This window comes from Electrona antarctica (assembly GCF_951216825.1).
Source record: "Electrona antarctica genome assembly, chromosome: 3".
In the NCBI taxonomy this organism is placed as follows: Eukaryota; Metazoa; Chordata; class Actinopteri; order Myctophiformes; family Myctophidae; genus Electrona; species Electrona antarctica.
The window spans coordinates 51,387,001-51,411,529 of NC_136808.1; the positions used below are offsets into that span (position 1 = coordinate 51,387,001).

At 42.0% G+C, this 24,529-nt stretch overlaps 2 protein-coding genes across 2 annotated transcripts in view; both read left to right on the forward strand.

The window, feature by feature from the left end:
• The window catches only part of pkd1l2a (polycystic kidney disease 1 like 2a), a 29,331-nt gene extending 14,766 nt beyond the window's left edge, over window positions 1–14,565 (forward strand). Inside the window, exons 16-41 of the mRNA XM_079496400.1 lie at window positions 877–1,014; window positions 1,384–1,524; window positions 1,608–1,732; window positions 2,017–2,137; window positions 3,106–3,234; window positions 3,397–3,622; window positions 4,006–4,196; window positions 4,657–4,887; window positions 5,047–5,148; window positions 5,881–6,059; window positions 6,184–6,330; window positions 6,483–6,682; window positions 7,178–7,413; window positions 7,629–7,848; window positions 8,357–8,820; window positions 9,587–9,683; window positions 9,924–10,064; window positions 10,158–10,343; window positions 10,751–11,081; window positions 11,510–11,643; window positions 11,911–12,038; window positions 12,256–12,416; window positions 13,006–13,216; window positions 13,378–13,479; window positions 13,571–13,702; window positions 14,293–14,565. Of these exons, the coding sequence (XP_079352526.1) occupies window positions 877–1,014; window positions 1,384–1,524; window positions 1,608–1,732; window positions 2,017–2,137; window positions 3,106–3,234; window positions 3,397–3,622; window positions 4,006–4,196; window positions 4,657–4,887; window positions 5,047–5,148; window positions 5,881–6,059; window positions 6,184–6,330; window positions 6,483–6,682; window positions 7,178–7,413; window positions 7,629–7,848; window positions 8,357–8,820; window positions 9,587–9,683; window positions 9,924–10,064; window positions 10,158–10,343; window positions 10,751–11,081; window positions 11,510–11,643; window positions 11,911–12,038; window positions 12,256–12,416; window positions 13,006–13,216; window positions 13,378–13,479; window positions 13,571–13,702; window positions 14,293–14,442 (4,623 nt within the window). The 3' untranslated portion in view covers window positions 14,443–14,565. The remainder of the gene's footprint in view (window positions 1–876; window positions 1,015–1,383; window positions 1,525–1,607; window positions 1,733–2,016; window positions 2,138–3,105; window positions 3,235–3,396; window positions 3,623–4,005; window positions 4,197–4,656; window positions 4,888–5,046; window positions 5,149–5,880; window positions 6,060–6,183; window positions 6,331–6,482; window positions 6,683–7,177; window positions 7,414–7,628; window positions 7,849–8,356; window positions 8,821–9,586; window positions 9,684–9,923; window positions 10,065–10,157; window positions 10,344–10,750; window positions 11,082–11,509; window positions 11,644–11,910; window positions 12,039–12,255; window positions 12,417–13,005; window positions 13,217–13,377; window positions 13,480–13,570; window positions 13,703–14,292) is intronic.
• Window positions 14,566–16,748: 2,183 nt separating this feature from the next.
• Window positions 16,749–24,529, forward strand: part of nfat5b (nuclear factor of activated T cells 5b) — a 52,909-nt gene continuing 45,128 nt past the window's right edge. Inside the window, exon 1 of the mRNA XM_079497650.1 lies at window positions 16,749–16,937. Coding sequence (XP_079353776.1) covers window positions 16,862–16,937 — 76 coding nt within the window. The 5' untranslated portion in view covers window positions 16,749–16,861. The remainder of the gene's footprint in view (window positions 16,938–24,529) is intronic.

Genomic DNA, 24,529 nt, shown 5'->3' on the forward strand with positions numbered 1-24,529 from the left:
CCAAGGAAAAACCTTTGCCTGGAATTTTTCACATCTGCTCTTTATAGCGCCACCAGGAGGCCGACATATGTAAAACACATTTTCTAATATTACTCCTTCAGATGTTATCCAAATTGCACGCAAATCGGTACACATGCTCTCCATAGTCATGTAATCCACCTTCATTGCCTACGATTAGCTTCTAAACTTTTCAGGAGTAGCCCGCTTGGTACCCGTTTTGTACAAATCACCACAACTACTCAACGCAGCGTCCGATTTCGGTGAAACTGTGCATGCATATTCCCACTAGGCTGAGGAAAAAATGCCACTTGACAGTTTTCAAATCAGCCTCATGGTGGCGCTACAACAGGCCAAGCTGTGTCTCACACACACACACACACACACACACACACACACACACACACACACACATAAAACATGATTATATTACTCCTAAACATTTTGCCAAACATCACACACACTCCTATCCTCCTGGTGGAGACCTGTGCCCAGAAGGGCACTTTTTCTAGTTTTGTTTTTGTTTTGCTAGAGGTTTGGGTTTTGTAGTTACCAGTACCAGTACCAGTCAGGTGACTGGATTCGCAGATCCAGTCAGGATTTTCTTCCTAATAAACAAAGTACTGGATTTGGTGATGTTCTATATTGTCTGAATTAGCTTTATTTGCATTTGTTTACATGTTTAAAAGAGTGACATTGAGAGCTCTTTCACCATACAATGTAAGTCAACGAGGAGCATATTTTGAATTAACAATTTCTAATCATTGGAGCAAATCTTTTTAAATGTCTTGTTGTTAAACAATGGCAAGGTAACTACACAACCAAAAGCTCTACCAAAGTGTTGTTGCCCTTTAATAATGACTGATTCTGCCCTTGCAGCTACGAGAGCAGATGCTGACTAAAATGAGTCTAGTTCTGCGAGATTCTCCTGGCAATTCCACCCAGGAGGTGCAGGTGACGGCCCGAGCTGTGGCAGGCCTCACCAATCGATCAGATGAGCTCAGTCCCACTGCTCAAGTACGCTATTATATATATTAATATATATTATATATACACACAGTACAATCATCAGTGCTCATTACAGAGTATACAAATAGAACAATATCTGCTCCATTCCATTTCTACACGTTCTGAGTTAAATTGACCACATGACAGATGTACAGGTTAATACTATCAGACAAAATGGTGAAATAAAGATTATTAGTTCAACATAAATATATATTATATGATATAAGAGTAATGGATAATTGTATTTCATCATCCATTATACAGTAATACAATTATAATGCAGTATTAAAAGTGGAAACATAAACCAAAGCTAATTTTGCTTATTGAAGTGCAATCAATCATCCATAATCTTGTGTCCGTTGTTGCAATCATCTGCAGGTAACAACTAGTTCCATGTTGGCAGAACTCAGCTCCACTCTCCATTCCATCAATCCAGATGGAGGGGATGAAGGACAGGTTCTAGAAGCTGCTACACCCATCGTTCAGGCAGCTAGTAACATCTTGGATGCTTCATCAAATGTAAGAACAAGTTCTCTCTTGTTCTGTTTCTTCCTCACTGTCCTCAAACACTGTTACAGATCAGTATCATTTTTTCACTCCAGGAAAAGGTCTCTGGTTTTCTCCTTACTGGAATGGACAAGGTGCAGAGTGCTCTGTTAACTGGTCGAAAGCTGGATGGAGGCCCCACCATTATTAGCATGGGTCAGATCAGTGTATATGTCAACAGGTAAGAGATGTTTGAAACTGAATCAGGGGATATAGGCCTACTGTATTTAACCATATGAACCCTACTGTCCATATTCTTGAATGAGCAGCAGAATTAGGAGATCTAAAAGCTAACACATGTTATGAGCTTGTAGATCTGTTAATTTGGACAATTACATTTGATGTAGAAGCAAATCGGAGGGTGCCTATTGCTATTATAGAACTGGGGGAATAGTATGAAGGGTTTTAGTGGTCAAGAAATATCCATTACTGACTATCCATGTTGTCTTATCTTGATCATTTCAGAGTGTCTCCTGAAATGATCCACCATCAGAATATAGCCACACAGACGCCCAACTCCACCAGGTTTTCCTTCCCACCACTACCTTCTGATTTGGTCGCTCCAGGGGAGCCAGTGGATCTGAGAGTAAGTGCGTGCACAATGTGCACATACTATCACATAGTGGGAGTATGTGTTTTAAAGTCATATGATGACAATATTAGTGAGTATAAGGTAATCTGGAGGGGCATCTCAATCTTGTTTTCCATCGCTCTACTACCTTCAAATGGTGTCTGATTTGAATGAAAGTACACACAGGAGTTCCGTACCAAGCTAGCTTGAATGTGTTCTCATCTCAGCATTCTGCGCTCAAGGCCAAGGGTCAAGTCATCACTCTCTTTTGAACCCCATTTGAAAGAAACTTCATACAGGGCTTCAGCTTTGATTGAATACTTTATTAAACAGAAATGGAGTACAAAAGGATAACACCAAAAAAGTCCTTGCGGTCTTGTTTCCATTGGGGTCTGTCCTATAAGTCCTTGCGGTCTTGTTTCCATTGGGGTCTGTCCTATAAGTCCTTGCGGTCTTGTTTCCATTGGGGTCTGTCCTATAAGTCCTTGCGGTCTTGTTTCCATTGGGGTCTGTCCTATAAGTCCTTGCGGTCTTGTTTCCATTGGGGTCTGTCCTATAATGTATTCAATCACAATTCACTGAATTTGTTCAGCTTGAACAAGTTCATGTGACGTTTCTGTTTAGTCCGGCAGCCGGCAGGTAGCCGGCAGGCTTCTTTTGTTTAAAGTGGGAAATGATATAGTCTTTTTTATTGGCCTAAAATATTGTCTATATATGTATGTATATAAATCTCCCACGTCCACAACCCTGGCTGCCGGACTAGTTACAGTAGTTGGTTAAGGTTTTGTTTATGTGGTTTCAATGAGATCTCCAGATATGTCATAATATGTGTAAGTACTGTAGACAGAATTTGGTCCAGATTTGAGCAAATAGAGTTTTTTAGACAGTACTTTGATTATGTACTGTATGTTGTTCTATTCATTAAAAGAGAAATGACTACACAAGATTTTCTTCAGCCCATTAGTCTTATAACAATATTACAGATGATGAGTTTCGAGAAGGACCCCTATTCTTGGAGTAAGGGGAACATCACGGGCACTGTGGGGTCTGTCTCTCTCACTCGAGCAAACGGCACAGTCATCCCTGTCAGAAACCTGAAGAATGAGATACAGGTATAGGACACTCTTTCTTAATTATTGATCAAACAGAGAACAAGAAAATATATAAAAATGCAAATCAGTAGACTAGACTTTAGGTGCTTGGGGTAATGCGAATACATAAAACATTTTGATTATTAATAATATTTTATACACAATGTGGTCTGTGGTTCCTAGATATTCCTGCCAAGACCTGATGGGGGGCAGGATAACAGTACAGTCCTGGACCTGGGCAATTTCAGCACGTTAATGATTGATGTTCCTTCACCTGACGTGACACTGGTGCTGAAAGTAGAGCCCTCCGAAAATATACTGTTCATGCTGTATTTAGGATACGAGGATTATCCCACTGATGAGAAATACGTCGCAAAAACTCAAATGCCTCTCCAGAACTCCACAGAAGGTATAGATAGATCAACCCAAGGATTTGAAGCAAAAGAGAGAGAAGAGAGAGAGAGAGAGAGAGAGAGAGAGAGAGAGAGAGAGAGAGAGAGAGAGAGAGAGAGAGAGAGAAAGAAAGAGAGATCACGTGTGTGTGTGTGTGTGTGTGTGTGTGTGTGTGTGTGTGTGTGTGTGTGTGTGTGTGTGTGTGTGTGTGTGTGTGTGTGTGTGTGTGTGTGTGTGTGTGTGCGTGCGTGCGTGCGTGCGTGCGTGCGTGCGTGCGTGCGTGCGTGCGTGCGTGCGTGCGTGCGTGCGTGCGTGCGTGCGTGCGTGCGTGCGTGCGTGCGTGCATCTGTGCGCGCACGCGTGTAAATACAGTATATTTTGTCATGTTGATGAATGCAGATGAGAAGCACACATGGGTGTTGGGTCCCAGGGATCGAACAGGATCTGTTGGGATCCACTATCTGGTTGTGAAGCCCATTGTGGAGGCAGGAGTGAAATCCATCAATGCCACTGTGACTGTAAGTACAGTTGCCGCCCAGTGCAAGTATTGGAATGAAAGCAAAGCTTCTTGGAGTGAAGACGGCTGCAGGGTGAGTGTAACATATCTTCACTGGTGGGCGGAAACCTTTTATGTCCAAAACCATTACTTTTCAGGAAACGGGGACAGAAAGCTTGTGTTCCAATCGATCCAATATCATTATTTAGTCACAAGCTCGTGTTAATACTTTTCAATTAAATATTTCTGAAACCCCACAGACAGATTTAACCACATCCAACCTGGCATCCCTACTTTGGCACGTCATTATACTATAGCTGAAAATGTTTTAAAAACCTTTTAAAAAGTAGTAGAAAAAGTTGATCTATACAGTTGTGTTGCGATGCTACTTTTGTGTGACACTTGTCATACAATTTATGACAAAACATAAAAAGATGAATTATGGAGATACAAGGTTTCTGCCTGACAGCGACGACAACAATATACCACATGAAGTGTCCCATCACTGTATCCATGGCGATCTGATTGCAACTCAACAGCTTCTTCTCCCATAGGTCGGGCCCCTCACCACGCCGCTGGTCACGCAATGCCTCTGTAATCACCTAACGTTCTTTGGGAGTTCCTTCTTTGTAATGCCCAACGTGGTGGACGTGTCACGGACTGCAGAACTCTTTGCCACTTTCACTACCAATCCTGTGGTGGTATGTTTCGTCGGAGCCATCTTTCTTGCCTATCTGGTGGTGGTTGTATGGGCGCGCAGGAAAGACATACAGGACTCCTCTAAGGTATGTTTCAATTAACAACCAGTTTCCAACCACATGATACTTGATGTGTTTTAACTGTTGATCCTAAGTAAGTCATTTTAGGTTTGATGAATTGGCACATTGTAAATCATTGCGCTGGCAATTTGAATAATTATTATGTCTTTGTGTCTCTAAATATAGGTGAAGATAACAGTTCTGGAGGACAATGACCCTTTGGCTGAGTGTCGCTACATGTTGACTACCAGCACTGGGCATCGACGTGGTGCCTCCACTTCCTCTCAGGTCAGTGGTTTACTAGGGTCAAGGGGCCAGTGAGGCTATTCAACGTTGAAGCTCTGGGCCCTAGTGATAGGAGGAGGGACTACAGGCGGACCTGTGGATTCATGACCGGGAAACCCCGTGCAGCTGGGCTTTAACATTGAGCGCTCGGTTGCACTTCCGCATTTGACCACCAAAATTTGGTGGTCAAATGCGGAAGTAGACGTTCTGAGACGGTACTTCCGGCAGTCTTCCGGGTGCTTCAAAGCGCCACTGAGCAACTTCCACTGACATGAATAGCTGGGGGGGCGGAGCTTCGCGCTAGTTCAATCTCTATCCTTTTATATACTCTATGACTAGGGTTCTCTATTGTTGATTACCTGCTTGATTCATACATTCAACTATATCCTTAAGGGAGACAGATTCCAGACATTCCCTAATGAGTTTTGCTGAAATTTATATAAAACCAATTTCTTCTAAACATAAAATAAGTTAGCCAAACGACCGAGGCAGAAACCTAGACTATAGCATTAGGTGACAGATTGCGGCCAGATGTAAGCAGCTTGATTGGCTGACACAGTTAACGTTATGTGGTAGTATTGATAGACAACATTAATAGCTCAAATGAATGTTCAGAATTGATCAAATTCTCGTACAGGCCGAATTAGTCGAGTTGAATAGCTATAGACATTTCTGGACATTTGACATTTGAACATCTTGACTTGGCTTCCATTCACTTATACTGTCTTGTTTCAGGTGACACTAACTCTGCTAGGTAAAGAGGGAGAGAGTGAGCCACACCACCTGACAGACCCTGAGAAGCCAGTGTTCGAGGGAGGAGGGGTGGACATGTTCCTGTTGACGACACCCTTTTCCCTGGGAGAGCTGCTTAGCATCAGGCTGTGGCATGATAACTCTGGACCACACCCTGCCTGGTAAGGCGAGAAGCGCGCAGACTCCTCTGACAAAAACACAAAAGATTATTTTCCTGAGCTAACATTTGAGATTTTACATTATGATTAAAGGAACCGGTGATTAACTGTTCAAGTTTGTATGCAGGTATATCAACAAAGTGATGGTGCAGGACCTGGAGACGGGGCAGAAATGGCACTTTCTTTGTAATTCCTGGCTGGCCATAGACATGGGAGAGTGCTCTCTTGACAAGGTTTTCCCTGTTGCCTCAGAAGAAGATTTGACGAGATTCAGGTGTGTGTATTCATGCGTCTCATAGAGTAAAGTTACCAAAGGAAAAAAAAGAACGAAAGCCAGCTCCAGCTCTTCTTATGCTTATACTCTGTTGTGTTTATTCAATCCATTCAATTACATCTTCTTCTTGTGCTCACAAATGCATATTCTAGCAACCTGTTCTTCATGAAAACAGCAAAGGACTTCCGTGACGGCCACATCTGGTTCTCTGTGATCAGCCGACCTCCCAGCAGCACCTTCACCCGCGTGCAGCGAGTGTCCTGCTGTTTCTCTCTGCTGCTGTGCACCATGCTGACCAGCATCATGTTCTGGGGCATCCCCACGGACCCCTCTGAGCAGACCATGGACCTGGGTATGGAACTACTGTCAAGAAAGTATTTTAACGGAACACTGTTCAGATTCTCTTACAGTCTGCTGACAAATATCGTCCTTCTAATGGATGAGGGGACTGTAATTACTCCTCCCCTATGTTCTAATGTTAGACATTTAAAAGGAAAATATCACTCGCCAGAACCAGGGATGTGTGTTTTCAAACATGGCTATAACACTGAGTTTGAAGTTGAAAGGGTCTAATCCAATGAATATCATATCAAATATCAAAATATTGAAACGAGCAACTTAAAAACCATCTGGTGTGCAAAAAGAAAAGCCTGAGTAGATTAAAATGACCATAGAAGTGTAAACTGAAATTGGCCTTTAAGTGTTCTGATATTTAAAGTCCTTCATGATAGGTAGTCAATAGTCATTATACCACTAGCAGATATATTGCCATTTAATATATTTAAACATTTTAATCTACACAAATGAACTTTTCTTTTTTCTTTTCTTTTTGTCAACTACTTTAAAGGTCACATTGAGTTCACCTGGCAACAGGTTGTTATTGGAGTTCAAAGTTCAATCATCATGTTTCCAATCAATCTCCTTATTGTGAGTATCTTCAGAAACACTCGGCCTAGAGAGAAATCTGTTAAATTAGTTAAATTAGACGGTTCGAAGCAGGGGAAGACAGGCCGAGTGTCTCCCTCGCAGAAGTCTTCTCCACGCAAGGAGCTGAAGGACATCACGCCCGACACTGTGATCAAGGTGAAATGTGACGTGCTTAGGCAACAGTTCCATCTCCAGACTTTCTACTGTTGTTTACAGTAAAGGTCCCTGCAGCACACTGCTAAACACATCCAGTCTGCAAGGACCTTTACTGAAATGTATGTACTGAAATGAAAATTAATAATAGCTGAATCTATTCTGTGTATCTGAAAGTCTTCTTTGTGTGGTGGTGTGTGTATCTATCTATATATTAGGACATAAAGAGAATTGTCCAGTCACTCTCCAAAGCCATGAAAAGCCCCATGCCTCATCTGGAATTGAGGCCTGGTCACCAGGCTGATATCAACACTCTGCTGTCCCTGGTGGAGGACATCATCAGGAAGCAGAACCAAGCAGGTGGACAGGTCTGTACTGATGCCTCCAAACGGGAAGCCAGCTCCATCATCCTCACGTTAGGCGCAGTAAATCTGCAAGGTAAGCTGTTCCTTACAATCATATCCAGTTGTTCCAAAATGTTAACTGTTCTGATTGAAAACCTGTATCTCCCATCAGTCAGTCCATCCGTGACACACTCCATACAGTAAAGATTTATCTTCTTAAAACTAAATTCCACATGTTGATCTGACCTCATCTGACCTCATCAAACCCTCACTCAAGCCACTGCCCCGGCTGCCACCCTTAGATCTCCATATATGGAGCCGACCTGTTCTGACATTCCATAATATTGATCTGACCTCATCAAACCCTGTACACTCAAGACACGCTCAATATATGGCCAGTACAGAATTCATTCCATATGTTGATCTGCCCCCCCATCACATGCCAAAGCGCCAGCGCTCGCCCAGCAGTCTGCCGTCACCCAGGCAGATGCGTCCAGCCGTCCACGCGGTTTATTAATGGTCACAGACTAGGGTTACTTTAATCACTGGAATACATTAAATTATGTCGACCAAAATGATATTGACATATTTTCTATCATCAGAGAGCAGTGTGTGTGGCAGCCCAGAGAAGACTGTGGATGGTTCCCAGAAGAGGAACAATAACAGGCAGTATCTGTACAGACAACTAGGTCATGTCGAGAAGGAGTTAGGTCTGCTGGGACCTACTCGCTTTTCAAACTCTGATAGCTACAACCGGGCCGTGCAGCAGGTCCAGGGCATGAAGGGCCTCGTGGAGCATCACCTCCATTCCTCCAGCCCGGGAGGCGCCGACCACAGCGGCAGCCCAGCAGAGAGCATCGATGGTGGGGAGGCCAGCAGGACGAGACCGGGCCTCCCCTGGTGGTTTGTGTTTGTCGGGTGGATTCTGGTGGTGGCCACGAGCTGCGTTTCAGGATACTTCACCATGATGTACGGGCTGACCTATGGGAAGGACCGCTCTATCAGCTGGCTCATCTCCATGCTGGTGTCTTTCTTTGAGAGTCTCTTTGTCACCCAACCTCTGAAGGTGAGCAACATCACAATACAATAATAACCTCTGAAGGTGAGCAAGTACATCACAATACAATAATAACCTCTGAAGGTGAGCAACATCACAATACAATAATAACCTCTGAAGGTGAGCAACATCACAATACAATAATAACCTCTGAAGGTGAGCAACATCACAATGCAATAATAACCTCTGAAGGTGAGCAACATCACAATACAATAATAACCTCTGAAGGTGAGCAACATCACAATACAATAATAACCTCTGAAGGTGAGCAACATCACAATACAATAATAACCTCTGAAGGTGAGCAACATCACAATACAATAATAACCTCTGAAGGTGAGCAACATCACAATACAATAATAACCTCTGAAGGTGAGCAACATCACAATACAATAATAACCTCTGAAGGTGAGCAACATCACAATGCAATAATAACCTCTGAAGGTGAGCAACATCACAATACAATAATAACCTCTGAAGGTGAGCAACATCACAATACAATAATAACCTCTGAAGGTGAGCAACATCACAATACAATAATAACCTCTGAAGGTGAGCAACATCACAATACAATAATAACCTCTGAAGGTGAGCAACATCACAATACAATAATAACCTCTGAAGGTGAGCAACATCACAATACAATAATAACCTCTGAAGGTGAGCAACATCACAATACAATAATGTTACTGAGCAACATCACAATACAATAATGTGAAATGCGTATTTGTGATGCTGGTGTCTGTAACTAACGTTACACATTGTATGTCTACAGGTTCTTGGTTTTGCAGCATTTTTTGCTCTTGTTCTGAAGAAAGTTGATCAAGAGGAATACGGTGATCCTCAGATAGATGATACGCACAGAATCCCAGGTATACTGTTGTTCCCTGACTCTTCTTACTTTTAGCAACATTGTCATTTCTAAGGACAAACAAACACACCAAGAAAAGAAAACTGGACACAATGTGATTACAATTTACAATTTACAATTTAGGCATTTAGCAGACGCTCTTAATCCAGAGCGATTTAGCATGGCATACATCACATACATAAAAAGTAGTTATCATGAAACATGGGAAAGCTAAGAACGTAACAGTGATTGCTTGTGGTAGATGACCCTGATTCAGTCCGAGCGGCCAGGAGAGATAGCACGTGCAGTTTCTATCAGCCACCACCGCCCACTGACATCGAGCGCATGAGGAACAACATGATTAAAGAGCAGAAAGTCTTTGCCCTCATCAAGGAGATTCTTAGTAAGTCAATTAAGCCATTGTAGAGCAAGCACATGCAAAATGTGTTCACTGAGCTACACTATATAACAGCTGATGTGTGTGATTGTGCTGCAGCCTACATGGGATTCATGTGGATGTTGCTCCTGGTGGCGTATGGCCAGAGGGACCCCAATGCTTATTTCCTGACCCAGCACATTCAGCAGAGCTTCAGCAAAGGTGTCTCAGACAGTATGAGTATCAGTGATGTGTTTAACTGGGCAAACACTTCTTTACTGACCAACCTTTTTGGAGAGTACCCAGGTAAGTGATGTGTTGTGCGGGTATACTGTACACGTTTTTAACTTGTTATTCACCCTTAAAATCTGAACATCTGATTTTAGTTTGATATCAATATAGTTTTACTTTTGACCCTCTGATACCTTGACTAAAATCCTCCTCCATGTCTTTCTTACATCACAACAAGTATTTGACACGCACTTTCTATGAAACGTGTTTATAAAACACTATAAACATACTATTGTATGATAAACGTATTTATAGTGTTATGAGACCATAGCTGTAAGACCCTATGGAGATTTATTGTGATTATTTAAGCCACCTCTACCTGAACAACTGGATGAGTGACAGAATTAATGACTTCTGCTTATCTCATCTAGACTACGGTATCTATGCATTCTGTTGTTTTATCACCTTACCTCCGAAAACAGGATTCATCACAGATGGGAACTCTAAGCTAGTTGGTAATGCCCGTCTTCGCCAAGTGAGGGTGCAGAAGAGCTCTTGCGACATTTCCCATTCCATGCAGAAGTCTGTACCTGACTGTCATGCACCATACTCATGGGAGGTGGAGGATATGGGCTCCTACGGTGCAGGCTGGAGCCAATCTGCAGATCATAATGCCTCACAGAGCCTCCGCAGCCCTTGGAAGTACCAGTCCCAGGCTCGACTCAGAGCCCAACCTATCTGGGGTAGTGTGGTGCTATACAGGGGAGGCGGATTTGTTGTTGAATTGGGCCCAGATTCACATAATTCTAGTAGGTAAGTCCCAGCATGGAAACTATGATAGAAAGTCAACAGCATCCCAAATGAGTCTAAATACCAGGGATATTATTACAAAATAGATTTAGGTATACACATACTGTATACAGAAATAAACATCTAATTCTGTCTCATTTGATTGTGGTGGTAATAATAACTTTCAACCTCAAAATATGCCCACATCCCTGTCACCCTGTTCACACCCTGGGTTTCACATCCCTGTCACCCTGTTCACACACCCTGGGTTTCACATCCCTGTCACCCTGTTCACACACCCTGGGTTTCACATCCCTGTCACCCTGTTCACACACCCTGGGTTTCCTGGGGCTTGTTTGGTTTGTCAGAGATGTGTCCAGCTTTTGGAAAACTGAGTTCATGTTCATAAATCTGGTCTTAATTTGAATGTTGCCGATATTTTGTGTCTGCAGAACTCTCCACTACCTATTTGACAACACCTGGCTTGATGTGTACACCCAAGCCATCTTTGTGGAGTTCACTGTGTACAATGCCAACGTCAACCTCTTCTGCATTGTTACGCTCATGTTAGAGACCATAGGCACAGGTTAGTCAACTGCTGTACAACTTTAACCACATGAAATGTCATAATAATTCAGTGAAAACCCTCACGCGTTGCATGCATTGTGAGCTTGTGGAGCTGCTATCTTCACTATTTTACACAAGAGATTTTTGCTGTCAAAGGAAGGAAAAAAGAGTGTGCCCTGCTGGGAGAACCTGGTCAACCATGTATATACTGTAGGGTTTAAGTGGTTAAGAGTTGCATAGACGTCTGACTCAAGGTCCATTCACGCATTACACACTTTTCTTTCAGGAGCATTCCAGTTCCGCAGTGAGCTGCAAAGTGTGCGTCTTTACCAATCCCCTGGTGGCCTGCACATCTTTGTCATGGCCTCTGAAGCCATCTATTTCCTCTTTATATTATATTACATGTTTGTTCAGGTATTTCATCAGATGTTTATGTTATTCTGCTTATACTATAGCTCTGCCTTGGGCATTCTGATTGCTTTGTCTCATACAGGTTTAGTGATATTGTTGTAATATTCTTTTAAATTGTTAAAAGATCTGAAATAATAAGAATTACTATCTACAATAGGTATTGATTGAACAGTAATAATTTCCATACCACTGACTCTAATCTCTCATCATCACCTGACAGGGAAAGCTGATGAAACAACAGAGGTGGACTTATTTCAAGAGTAAATGGAACCTTCTAGAGTTGGCGATCATTCTGCTCAGTTGGAGTGCTCTGACTGTCTTCATCAAGAGGACCCTTCTAGGGCAGAGAGACATGACTTACTACCAGAACAACAGAGACCAGTGAGTCACCAACGTCTTCACTACTACTTACAACCAGTGAACAATTTTCCCATTTCTTTCCTTTCTTTGCAAGCTTATTTTTTAAGTGGTGCAACCACTTCCTTAAGTGAGTATGTGTGTGGGTGGGTGCCTGCCTGCCTGGGTGGCTGGCTGGCTGGCTGGCTGGGTGCGTCTGAGCACGAAAACAGCATGGTTGTTTTTCACCACCTGTGCGCAACCTAACACACACGTCCAACCAGGGAAACTCCCCCCTGTCAGGTGTAAAGGAGCAACTTGGACACTCAGGTATGAAGGAAGCATGAGTTCAAGTCCGTTGCTCTCCTCATGTCCCCCATATATGGGGACTAGGTTGGCGGAGGGTGTGTAGAGACCATGCAGGATCACATTAGATAATTGACACAGGGGTGAAAAATGGGTTACAAAATCATGGGATAAAAATTAGTTTAAAAAAAAAAGGTGGTCTGCAATCACATACATGTCTTAACAAATATTAATAACTGGTAAATTAGTTATACTCAAGCATCTCGATCTGTATTCTGGGTAAAACATTCACAGAAAACATTTCCTCCTCGTTGTGTTCTATGTTCAGATATGCTAGTTTCCATGAGACGGCCACGGCCGATGCAGTGCTGGGGTATTTGATTGCCTTCCTGGTGTTGCTGGCTACAGTGAAGCTATGGCACCTGATGAGACTCAACCCCAAGCTCAACATGATCATTGCCACACTGCAACGGGCATGGACTGACATACAAGGCTTCCTGCTGGTCATGACCATCATGTTCCTTGCTTACTCCATTGCTGTGAGAGGTTTCCCTTTGTCACCCGACATCAATTGTATCTCTGTCCTACAACAGCCAACACTGAACTGTCCAATTTTTGTGCAATACAAAATCAAAACATTGTTTTTTATTAATAACAGTAAACAGAGGAACTTTGTTATCCTTTAAATCACTCTTTGCAGTCCAATCTGATGTTCGGCTGGAAGCTGTACTCGTATCGGACACTGATGGATGCTGCCCAGACAATGGTCAGCCTGCAGCTGGGTATTTTTAATTATGAAGAGGTGAGGGTCTAGTTGTTCATTTCTGAATTATTGGTATGGGATTATGGCAGCTCAAAATCACTGACGGTTTTTTCCCATTCAAATTCCTCAGGTTCTGAATTACAACCCTGTCCTCGGTGCGTTCCTGATTGGCTCCTGCATCGTGTTCATGACCTTTGTGGTGCTGAACCTGTTCATCTCTGTCATCCTAGTGGCGTTCACTCAAGAGCAGATACATCACAAGGTATTCAATGCATGCTTTACTGCATACCTTTAGAAGCTCACAAACATATGGGCTCCATTTTCATCACCGCTAAACCCCTTATCCCTAAACTTCTTTGCCTTTTTTTACTATTTTGAAACACATTTTTGAATAGTTCAACTAGCCAATCTACATTGACACGTTGTGCGCTTGTAGACTGGCCATTTTAACTATTCAAAAATGTTTTCCAAATAGTAAAAAGAAAAAAGGCAAAGAAGTTTAGGGATAAGGGGTTTAGCGGTGATGAAAATGGAGCCCTATAGTGTGGGAAACAATGGAGTGTTTGGTTAAGCCTGGTATACATAGTTATGCATTGGTGTCTTGTACAGAAAATAGGCAACTCTTGGTTCTATGTAGCACCATTTGACAAAAAAGGTCAAAAAGGTCAAAAGGTATAGCATCTTTAACGGTATGTATATAACTCCCTATGATTATGAGTCAAAGAACCACTTTTAGTGCTATGTGGAAACATTTATGTTTAGTGTGCAGCGAAGCCTTTCGTTGTACATTTATGTTTAGTGTGCAGCGAAGCCTTTCGTTGTACATTGTTGTGTCTTTTTACCGTTCCACAGCCCTCAGAAGAGGAGGAGATTGTGGACCTGATGCTGAAGAAATGTTGCAGTTTGTTTGGAATCAAATGTAAGAATGAAGGCGTAAAACTTTCCAATGATAACACGGTTGTTTCCTCTGGTACAAATAAACTCTCAACTATTTCCACTTAATATTAACAAAACACTGTAAGACTTATTGCATGTAATCAATGAGTTCATTTAGTAATACCTTGAAATTGTTTTGTGATCATATTTATCTATATACTGTACTGTAAGTCTAGATATATATTAATATTTCACTTTCATTTTATGAAATACTGAAACTTAAGGAGACAATGCATGCATGCATGTATGTATGTATGTATGGTATATACTATATATTTTGTGAAACAATTAAATTGATGTACGGTATCCATATACTAACATTTTGTCCATCTGTTTATTTTATTTTCCTAATTATTTTTGATTAAATGTTTGTAGTCTTTGTACAGCAACGTTTATTAGAGTCTGTGTGGGTAAATCTGGTTTGGTTGAGCATTTGTACGAACACTATTGGCCTGTGTGTGTGTGTGTGTGTGTGTGTGTGTGTGTGTGTGTGTGTGTGTGTGTGTGTGTGTGTGTGTGTGTGTGTGTGTGTGTGTGTGTGTGTGTGTGTGTGTGTGTGTGTGTGTGTGTGTGTGTGTGTGTGAGTGAGTGAGTGTGTGTTGTAGTGCTCCTCAGTCAGATAGGCTTTCTTTTGTTATTGTCAAAATGTGTTATTGTCACTCTTATTCTCACTCTTATCCTCAACATACGGTTGAATAAAGGATATTAAAACTTTTTATTTTTAATAAACATTTTAATACCGGATTCACAAAAATCCCAACGATACCCATCCCTAGTCAGTACACCAATTGCTGGTCGTTTTGGCTCTGTGGGCAGGTGCCAAGTAGGTGCCAAGTGCTGCCATAATAAATAAATAAACATTGCATGGATGCACCCGGGACGTATCCTCAGTGATGTATCCCAAGGTCATAGGGGTTTCGGGTCTCTCGAACATCATACCCCTCACTCAGGTGACCCAGCTGGGGTGATCAAGTCCCGACTTACGTCCCAGTAGCTACCCTCAATCAGTCCCATTATTAGGGAACATCCAGGGCCACACAATCCGTTGCTCCGGAACTACTCTGCCATGCAGGACTGGGAGAACCAGATTCTGGTGCGTGGAAGGACTAGGCTCTGTGGGTTGACTCCTGTCCGGGCCCCTCCTACGTCTCACCAGGTCCACTCCTGCTCTCACCTGTGCGTTGCACCAGACTCCCAGCACCAGGCACTTCATTCAGGAGTGGTGCATGGATTATAATCCTGAAAAGGAAGATCAGCATCAACATAAAGCTTGTCAATGTACGGAGGCACAACGTGCTGTAAAATATAACTGGGCTATATCTTGCGCCACCCCTTAACCCTTATCTCTAAACTTATTTGCCATTTTTTACTATTTAAAAAAACCTTTTAAAATAGTTCAAATAGCTGATCTACAAGCTCACACCGTGTAGATGTAGATCAGCTAGTTGAACTATTTTAAAACTATTTTCAAAATAGTAAAAAATGGCTAAATAAGTGTAGGGATAAGGGATAAGGGTGGTGCAAGATGGTGCCCTATAAGATGGTTGTGTTGAGAGTCTGAACTTCACAAAACACAGTGATGATTTTGGTCATGTTATCTGCTGCTGTTGATCCAGTGAAAATTGACAGTGAAAACTTAGCAAATGGTTTTCAACACAGCCATCTTTTTAGAGGACATTGTGCTTCAGTATGTTGACAAGCTGCATGGAGATGCTAATTTTTCTTTTCCAGCTCGATTTGGCACCTGCCCACAGAGCCAAAACTATAGGCTACTAGTATTGGTATACCATGGTATTACCATGGTATTACTGTGCTTAACTGACCAGCGAACTGACCTGACCTGAACCCCACAGAGAATCTAAGTTGTATTGTCAAGAGGACATGATGAGACATGAGACTCAACAATTCAAATGCATTTACGGATGTTATCAAAGCAACCCTGGGCGTGTGTGTGTGTGTGTGTGTGTGTGTGTGTGTGTATACATGACCTGGTGGAGACTTGTGCACTTTTTAATGCCATCATGTTTGAATTAGGCTACACAGATTCCATTCTGTAGGAAACTCTTATTCCATAATTATTATTCCAAGTAAGTTCCAACTAAAGTAAACTCACTATATAAACTGAGTCACACAATCACGATCTACACAAAGTATAAAGCCTCATTATTGCGTAATGTATGCAGGAAGGCGTGGCTCTGTGTGGCTGAGCTGAGACTAATCATAAACATCCATCGCTTCACTGATCGCGGAAAGAAGGACTGCCGAACCGGAGCGTTGAGTTGACAGTAGAGACAAGACAGACAGTCATTTAGATCTAATCGAATGGGTTCAGTATTTTGTAGTAGCAGTTGTTGTTATTCGGCTAATAAGACGCTTCTTCTTCTTGGTCGATTATTCCTGACAGTGGTAGAAAGACAGCCTGGTTAAACGTCACACTTTATATCTGTGAGGGTGTCCGGTTTCCCCAGAACTCGGAGGCATTGCGATGCCCTCTGACTTTATTTCCCTTTTCAGCAGCGATGACCTCGACCTGAATTCTCCCAGATCCTTGTATTCAAAAGGTAAGAAGTCTCCCATTTTGTTGTTCTGTCTATCGTACTTTTACTACTACATAGACTACTAGTTAAAGTAGTTGTTGTTAAAGTTGCGCGTAGATCGCGTGTGTGTGTGTGCTGTTTGTGAGTGCGTGTGCCGTGCACGCACGGTGCACCCCCCCCCTCGCCCAATGTCATTCATTAAAGTTGCCTCGTCTCGAATTAAGCCGATTTTATCCGCTGTCGGTTTGCCAAAAAGAACACAACTGAATTAGGCCTGTTGACTGTTATTGTTTTATGGCAAAGCAACCTCAAGCGATGAAGTGTAATATAAATTAATATTTAGTTATTTCGGGTTGTCAAGTTGGTACTATTATATCGCGTGGCAAATACTTTTCTTGATATAATTGTTGTCGATGCTGCTTTCAATTTCCAGAGTATCTTAAAGCTCCACAGCGGAGTGACAGCATAGGAGGCTATGGTTGAATATGGCTTAAATAATACAAAATGGGGTTAAAATTAAATTAGGGTAAAGCCAGGTAGCTATTTTTAACCTCCCAGCCCGGCAAGTACCCCATAAAACCCCATCAATGCCAAACCAACTAGTATAGATAATATAAATGCTATTAATATCCTTGGGCTATCATAGGTATTTTATCGAGTCTGACTCTGACTTTTGCTTTCATGCAGACACGAACACAAATCAAATCTATAATAGTCTTGATCCAAGTAAGCCTTGCCGAGCCATGAGGCCCATCTTGATCCGGCCCATCTTGATCCGTATATAATGAAGTGTGCTGCTGTATCATAATGAAAATGTGGGGAAAAAACATGTATTTTTTACATGTATTCAAGTTCTACTGTACACTATAGAGACAATTCGAAAAACCCAGAAAATCATTTTCTTCTCACAACACTTCTCTGTTGTCAGACTTTATTATTATTAAATGATTGCTATGATATTCTGTGTTTGCATTATTAACCTGCATGATTAGCAGCCTATAGACGTACAAGTGGTGCTTGTTATTTTCCCTGTTGGCTCAGTGGTGATAGATCTATTTATCCAGCCTTGGAATAGACTTCATCACATGCCTGACAATGTTTCCCTCCCATTTCAATGTAATCAGTTTAATGGGCGATAGGAAACCCTCAAGTATGCAAAGCCCTAACCCTAAACCAGTTCATTTCATTCTGATGCTCTTACATGTGGCAGTTTTGTTTTGTGAAGTAACATAATTTTGCAATACTTTCTCAGACAAAAACAAAAGGCAACTATTGAAAAATTCCATATAAAAATATGAAGTATGTTTAAATTATTGTGTTGCAAACCAAATTTGTCACATGGTGAACAGCTATTCAACCTGTAATTTTCCCCCAAAAAAAATTCCCACGATTTCGCAACCCATTTTTTCACCAAAATGTTATCCTGGGTGCTACACTTCCTCTGCCAACCTGGGGAGAGCAGCAGACTGACCTCATGCTGCCTTCTATGCATGAGGAGTCCAAGCCGCTTCTTATCACCTGACAGGGGGGAGTTTCCCCGGCTAGACGTAGCGCTTGGAAGGAACACGTTATTCCAACAAGTTCCTTTTCCCCTCCATCAGGTGCCCTGGCTTGCCAGGGGGCGGCAATTTAGAGACCAGGATGTTTTTTGTGAGGGTAGCTACTAGCTAGAGGACACGGGGAGAACATGCAAACTCCACACAGAAAGGCCAATGCCTCCCATTGGCAGAAGCTAATTCTCTTTAATTTTCCTGAAAGAGAGAGCGGAGTACTGATGCTATAATTTTGAGGATGCCAGTTTCCCTGCTACTTGCCTACTTGTTATACTTTTGTAGCGCTGTGACCAAACTTAGTTTATTTAAGCTGTATGTGAGAATGAAATCAATCTTGTATTAGGCAGTCAAGCTGTCATGGTTATAAGAATGATGGTGTGATATAAGAAGCTGAAGATAATGTTCAAAATGTCTTCAATTATCTTGTTATTTGTAAGATTTGAATAGTCAGTTTAACGTAATGCTATCTTGGTGTCTCTCAGGACAATAGCTTGGTAAACATTCATAGTATAACCTTAAATGGTTGATTTTCACAATATCTCATCTTTGAAAGTATGCAGTGGGTTGTTTTCCCACTAAGTTTGCTGAGCAGGCATGAAATGTCATTATGGATTAGTACTGAGGAAACCGGCTGACAGCAGCAGTCAAGTAGCTGATGATGGTACTGTACAAATAACCACATTAACCCTGGCATCCATATTTTTGGCAATTGTTTTCAAAAGATAAAAAAAAAATCTTTTCATTTTAAATGTCAAAAGTAACAGAAATAGCAGATCTGCAAGCGCACTGACTGCACATCTTGAAGTGACACGCTGTGAGCTTGTAGATCTGCTATGTTCACTATTTGTTGTATGCAGGGCGTGAGTGGTTAACTACCACAAATTGAAAAACAATAGTTGTTTTGAGGCTGACATACATTTTAAGTCTCATGGGTGATGGGTGGTAGGTAAGGATTTCACAAGACCTAGTTCAAATCAGATTCAGTGCACTAGTTTGGTCTAAAGCTATAGAAGATGTTAGCATCCATGACACATTGTATACCTCGGTTGAGAATTGTGAGACCAAGGTCTCCTCATATTTTAGGTTTTCTATATTGACACCCACCAAGGCCCTGTCAATAATTAACCATCTGATGGAGAGTGGGGCGCTCTGTGTATAAACCTGGGCTTACATAGCACTCTATTAATATTGACTCTGCTATGTTAAGCAAACTTGGCGGCGTGTGCTTAGAAATACTTGATTGCCTTGAAAGCTTGTAGATTTCTGATGATGAAAGATGAAAGACTGTGGAGTGAAAATGAGAAACTTTCTAAGATAAACCCATCTGGCTACATGTCATGCAGTCTAAATCATCAACAGGCTCACTTCTATCTAAGATCTGCAGGCATACCGAGCCAATGATAATGAGCCAATGAGAATGGTTTGTGATCTACTTTGAGCCAATGGGAATGGTTTGTGATCTACTTTCACAACCTTCACAAAAACCTGCTTGCAACCTGAGGCTGAGCTGTTTAAAGTTGTGTTTTGAATCCTTGTTCACTAATCTGCTTTTATCCAGTTACAGTATATCATATCTGTTCTAAAAACTAACAGTACGTTTTAACAGCGGGCGACAGCCAGACGAATGTTCCGGAAGTGCATTATTTGTTGGGTGGGGCAACGTCGCCGGAAAAGATACAAATAATTCATCTTTTCGGGCGATTGGGCCAAAGTATGAGAGCACTGAAGTCTGACGTTACTGCCGCTAGAGGGCGCTATTCCCTTCATTCGTGAAGTAATTTGTTGTGTTGAAATCCCCACAGGGGAATCTTAAATTGCCTACGGTATATTATAAGAATTGTGTTCCAAAAATAAACAAATCACCAGGGCTTTTCTGTTCATTGTAGGGGGGGGGGCGAGGTAAATATTCTGTGCATACCGGGTCGCAACTCGAACAGGGATGAGTCTGCTCAAGCCAACTTTGCAACGTTCGACCCAGCAACTCACTGGCTTTAGCTTTAGTCTCTCGTGGTTCAAGTTAGCTTGAGATGGCGTCACGGCACCCCTCCGTCGGGGTCTAAAACTAGTCCCTCCCTTCATGGGAAAATCCATCCCTTTGTGGGGCAGAAAACTGTGTCGCGTCAAACTCAAGACAACAAGCGGTGGTCATGACGTATGTTGTGTGCGACTGGCAGCAGCCCGGAAATGTAGTCTTTGGGTTGTTTGACTTGTTTCTAGCGTTTATTGTTTGCGTTTACTCTTTGGGTATATTTGTACACTACATTTCCACCTTCATATCCATATTAATACAATCTCTGGGGTGATTTGTATATTTTTCTAACACAGTCAAACATCAGACATGAGGCGATCTAAGATCAACAGTACAAATAACCCCACGAACCAGGAGAATAGCGCCACCTAGCGGCAGCGGTCTATAGCTTTAGTGTTTAACCTGGACAGGTAAGGTTCCAAAAGTGGCTCAACTTGCCTCAATAACTTCCCTTAAAAACTCATGGGTTAATGGTTAACACTAACCAAACTTCAGTAAAAAAGGCTAATCAGTCCCAGGTCAAAATATCACCTCTTCCAGTATTTACCGCACACTCATGACTTTGTTTTGGCCTGAACACATCTATGCATGAGTGCTTTAACCTCTATAGGCCCTAGCAACACAAACTGCTGCCAAACCATGTGCCGAACCTCATCACTGTCATTTATATTCATTACATATTATAGATAAATTGTATACCTTTTGCTTTATTCAACAGTATAGTGTAATAACTTAAAAACAACAGTGTTTTGTCTGAACATGCATATCGATGTTGTCTTGTAAATATAATTTAATCACATTGTACCATTTTATCACAATGTGTTCATCAGTTTGTTGCGTGTGACACACGCACGCACGCACGCACGCACGCACGCACGCACGCACGCACGCACGCACGCACGCACACACACAGCCCCTTCAGAGTGAGACACACACACATGTCAACAAAGACATTAAATATGAAGAGGGGTAAATCTTGGCTGCTGAGAGTCATTGGCAGATGAAAAGCAGAGGTTCAAGTTTCAGGTTAAGGTTGCAACTAGGCTACACACACTGTATAGGGCCCAATGTCAAAGAGCAGTGGTTCTTATTTGGGTTTCATACGTGCCCCAGTACCCTAGTAAGACTAACATTGTTCAGATTTCTCAATATTGTTCGTCATTTCTAAACGATACATGACTCCAGTTATCCCTCTTGCCTTGGATGTTTTCAGACGCCCCTCACCCTCCAGCCACCGTCTATGGTTTCAAAGCCCTTGATCCAGATTTATGAGTGGTGCTTCATGCCCCAAATGGAATCCTGTTAAAGCTGTCCTGTTCGCCATCTCCGTGTCTACCTTTATTCACACCCACTCGTGTGACATGGTTTTCCTAGCTGAAGCCCTGGTATTTTGAAAGCCCCAGAAATGCAGAGTGTATTTAACATTAAATAAACAAACATTCCATTGCCCTGTAGCTTTATGATTGTGCAGACTCAATTTCCTGTGTTTTCATTTGGTTCTCTCCTGATTCACCTGTTGGTTTCCAACTTCCCGTTCATACTGGTAGGCAGGGAATAAAACAGCGACATCTCACTGTTCCATGGCATTTCCTCCAGTATCCTGTCATTGTTGGTATGTTTTTCAACTGCCATCTTAAGGCCAACGGCTAAGATATTTTATAGATGAAGAGAAACGTTGCTGTGTGGCAGCAGGGAGAAAACAACTCGCTGAGAGTGGTTCTTGAGAGAGAGAGAGAGAGAGAGAGAGAGAGAGAGGAGAGAGAGAGAGGAGAGAGAGAGAGAGAGAGAGAGAGAGAGAGAGAGAGAGAGAGAGAGAGAGAGAGAGAGAGAGAGGAGAGAGAGAGAGAGAGAGAGAGAGAGAGAGAGAGAGAGGGGGAAAAAAAAGTTATGGCATTTTGAAGCCACATGTGTAACTGCAATATACTGATAAAAAATTAAAAAAAAGAATTGGTATACCGTAATCAAAAATGCTGCTTTAACTCAAAGTGGATGCCTCCAGTTGAGTGTCCTTGGACCAAAGAGATATATATATGCATTGTAGACTTTAAACTCGCAACACGTTTGTCTAAAGGCTACTTTTATAACCATCATAAGTCTTTGTTTGGTCTACTTTAATGTAGGCCTGAAGTCGAAATAAGAAAAACGTTCGCTCTGAAAGAATATATATTCAAAGATTTGTGCCGCATTTTTACGATTTTTCAAAAATAGCAGATCTACAAGCTCATAGCGTGCCATCGAGTGACGCGCTATGAGCTTGTAGATCTGCTATTTTTCAATAGCTAAAGTATAACATAATGCTTAGTTTAAAACACCAAAAGGGGTTCCCGTCCAGAATGGGTTAACCCATTCTTGCCTTCTGCTTGTTTGAGCTGATTCTCCTTGAGGTCTGAACCCTAACCCTATATTAAACAATCCTTCTGTCTGAACACGCTCTAGTGAAATGTGGCTTATCTTAGGTAAAATGCCTCAAAACCTGTCTGGTCGCTTTATATTCTATAATCTCTGATTCAAGTGAGTTTTTATCTCAATAATGGCAAATAGTACATATATATACATATATTATACATATATTCTTGAGCTATTGACAACCTACAACCTAATAAATAGTACTCATAATAATAATAATACAAAAACATAATAATAATAGTCTGTGTTTTAGCATCTATTTGTAAATCTGTTTGTAAGTCCCCATACACTGGTTTAATTATAATAAATATAATAGACAGTTACCATCTGTCTTTTATTTCATATACAGTGGTTGCTTTGGATTTTTAAGAAATTTACTGTAAATGTTCTAATCCTGTTTGATCATTACTGTTGTTAAGATATGGCAGCCTTAAGGTCCACAACCGATGTTTGCCAACCGTTTTATCTGTTTGTTCTCACATTCTTATCAGGTGAGTCAACAGCTTGCATCAAAAATCACAGGGAAATCGAGATCTGTCTGACACCACAGGCCTATTCCCTATTGGACAATAACCACATTAGCCCTGGCATGCCTATTCCCTATTGGACAATAACCACATTAGCCCTGGCATGCCTATTCCCTATTGGACAATAACCACATTAGCCCTGGCATGCCTATTCCCTATTGGACAATAACAACATTAACCCTGGCATGCCTGTTCCCTACTTATTGTCTCCACCAGGCCGAAGGCATGGGGAGAGAGTATGTTTTGCACTCCGTCCGTGTGTGTGTCCGTCCGTGTGTGTGTCCGTCCTTCCTTCCGTCCGTCTGTGTACAGCTAATCTCCGGCACCGTTAACCCGGCCGATGCCAAACTTTGCACACACACTCCCTGGATGCCAACGATGAACCTCTGCCCCACATTTTCCAGAACGGCCTGTTATAGCGCCACCATGAGGCAGCTTTTCACATGTTTTACCTAAAACTGCACCGATCTGCGTGAAACGTTGCATGCACACTCCCTAGAGGCCAAGGACAAACCTTTGACCTGCATTTTCCGCATCTGCCTTTTATAGCGCCACCAGGAGGCCAACTTTTGTAAAACACATTTTTTGATATTACTCCTCCAGATTCTGTCCAAAAATCTCACAAATCGTTACACAGTATCTCTATGGTCATGTGCTCAAGTCGGATCTGTCTGATATTTCATATTCCATCCTAATTGGCTATAATTGGCTTTCACAGTTTGCAAGATTGCCCCGTTTTGAACAATAGCCTCAAATCATGAACGCAGCATGCAATTTACCTGAAATCTTTCGCACATTTTCTTACTAGGCTGAGGAATATATCCCACCCTTTTCACATTGGCCTGTTATAGCGCCACCAACAGGTTGATTTTTGCAAAACACATTTTTGGAACAAAATGCCTCAAATCATCCAATTGCCATCAAAGGCGTATGAAGAAATGGCAATCGGTACACATGATCTCTGTAGTCATGTGATCAAGACGAGTCTGTTGGATTTCTCAGATTGTACACTGATTGGCTAAGATTGCCTTCCAAGGTTTTCAGGAGTGGCCCGTTTTGTACAAAATGCTGCACATGTCCTGCTCATCCAGAATTCTATCC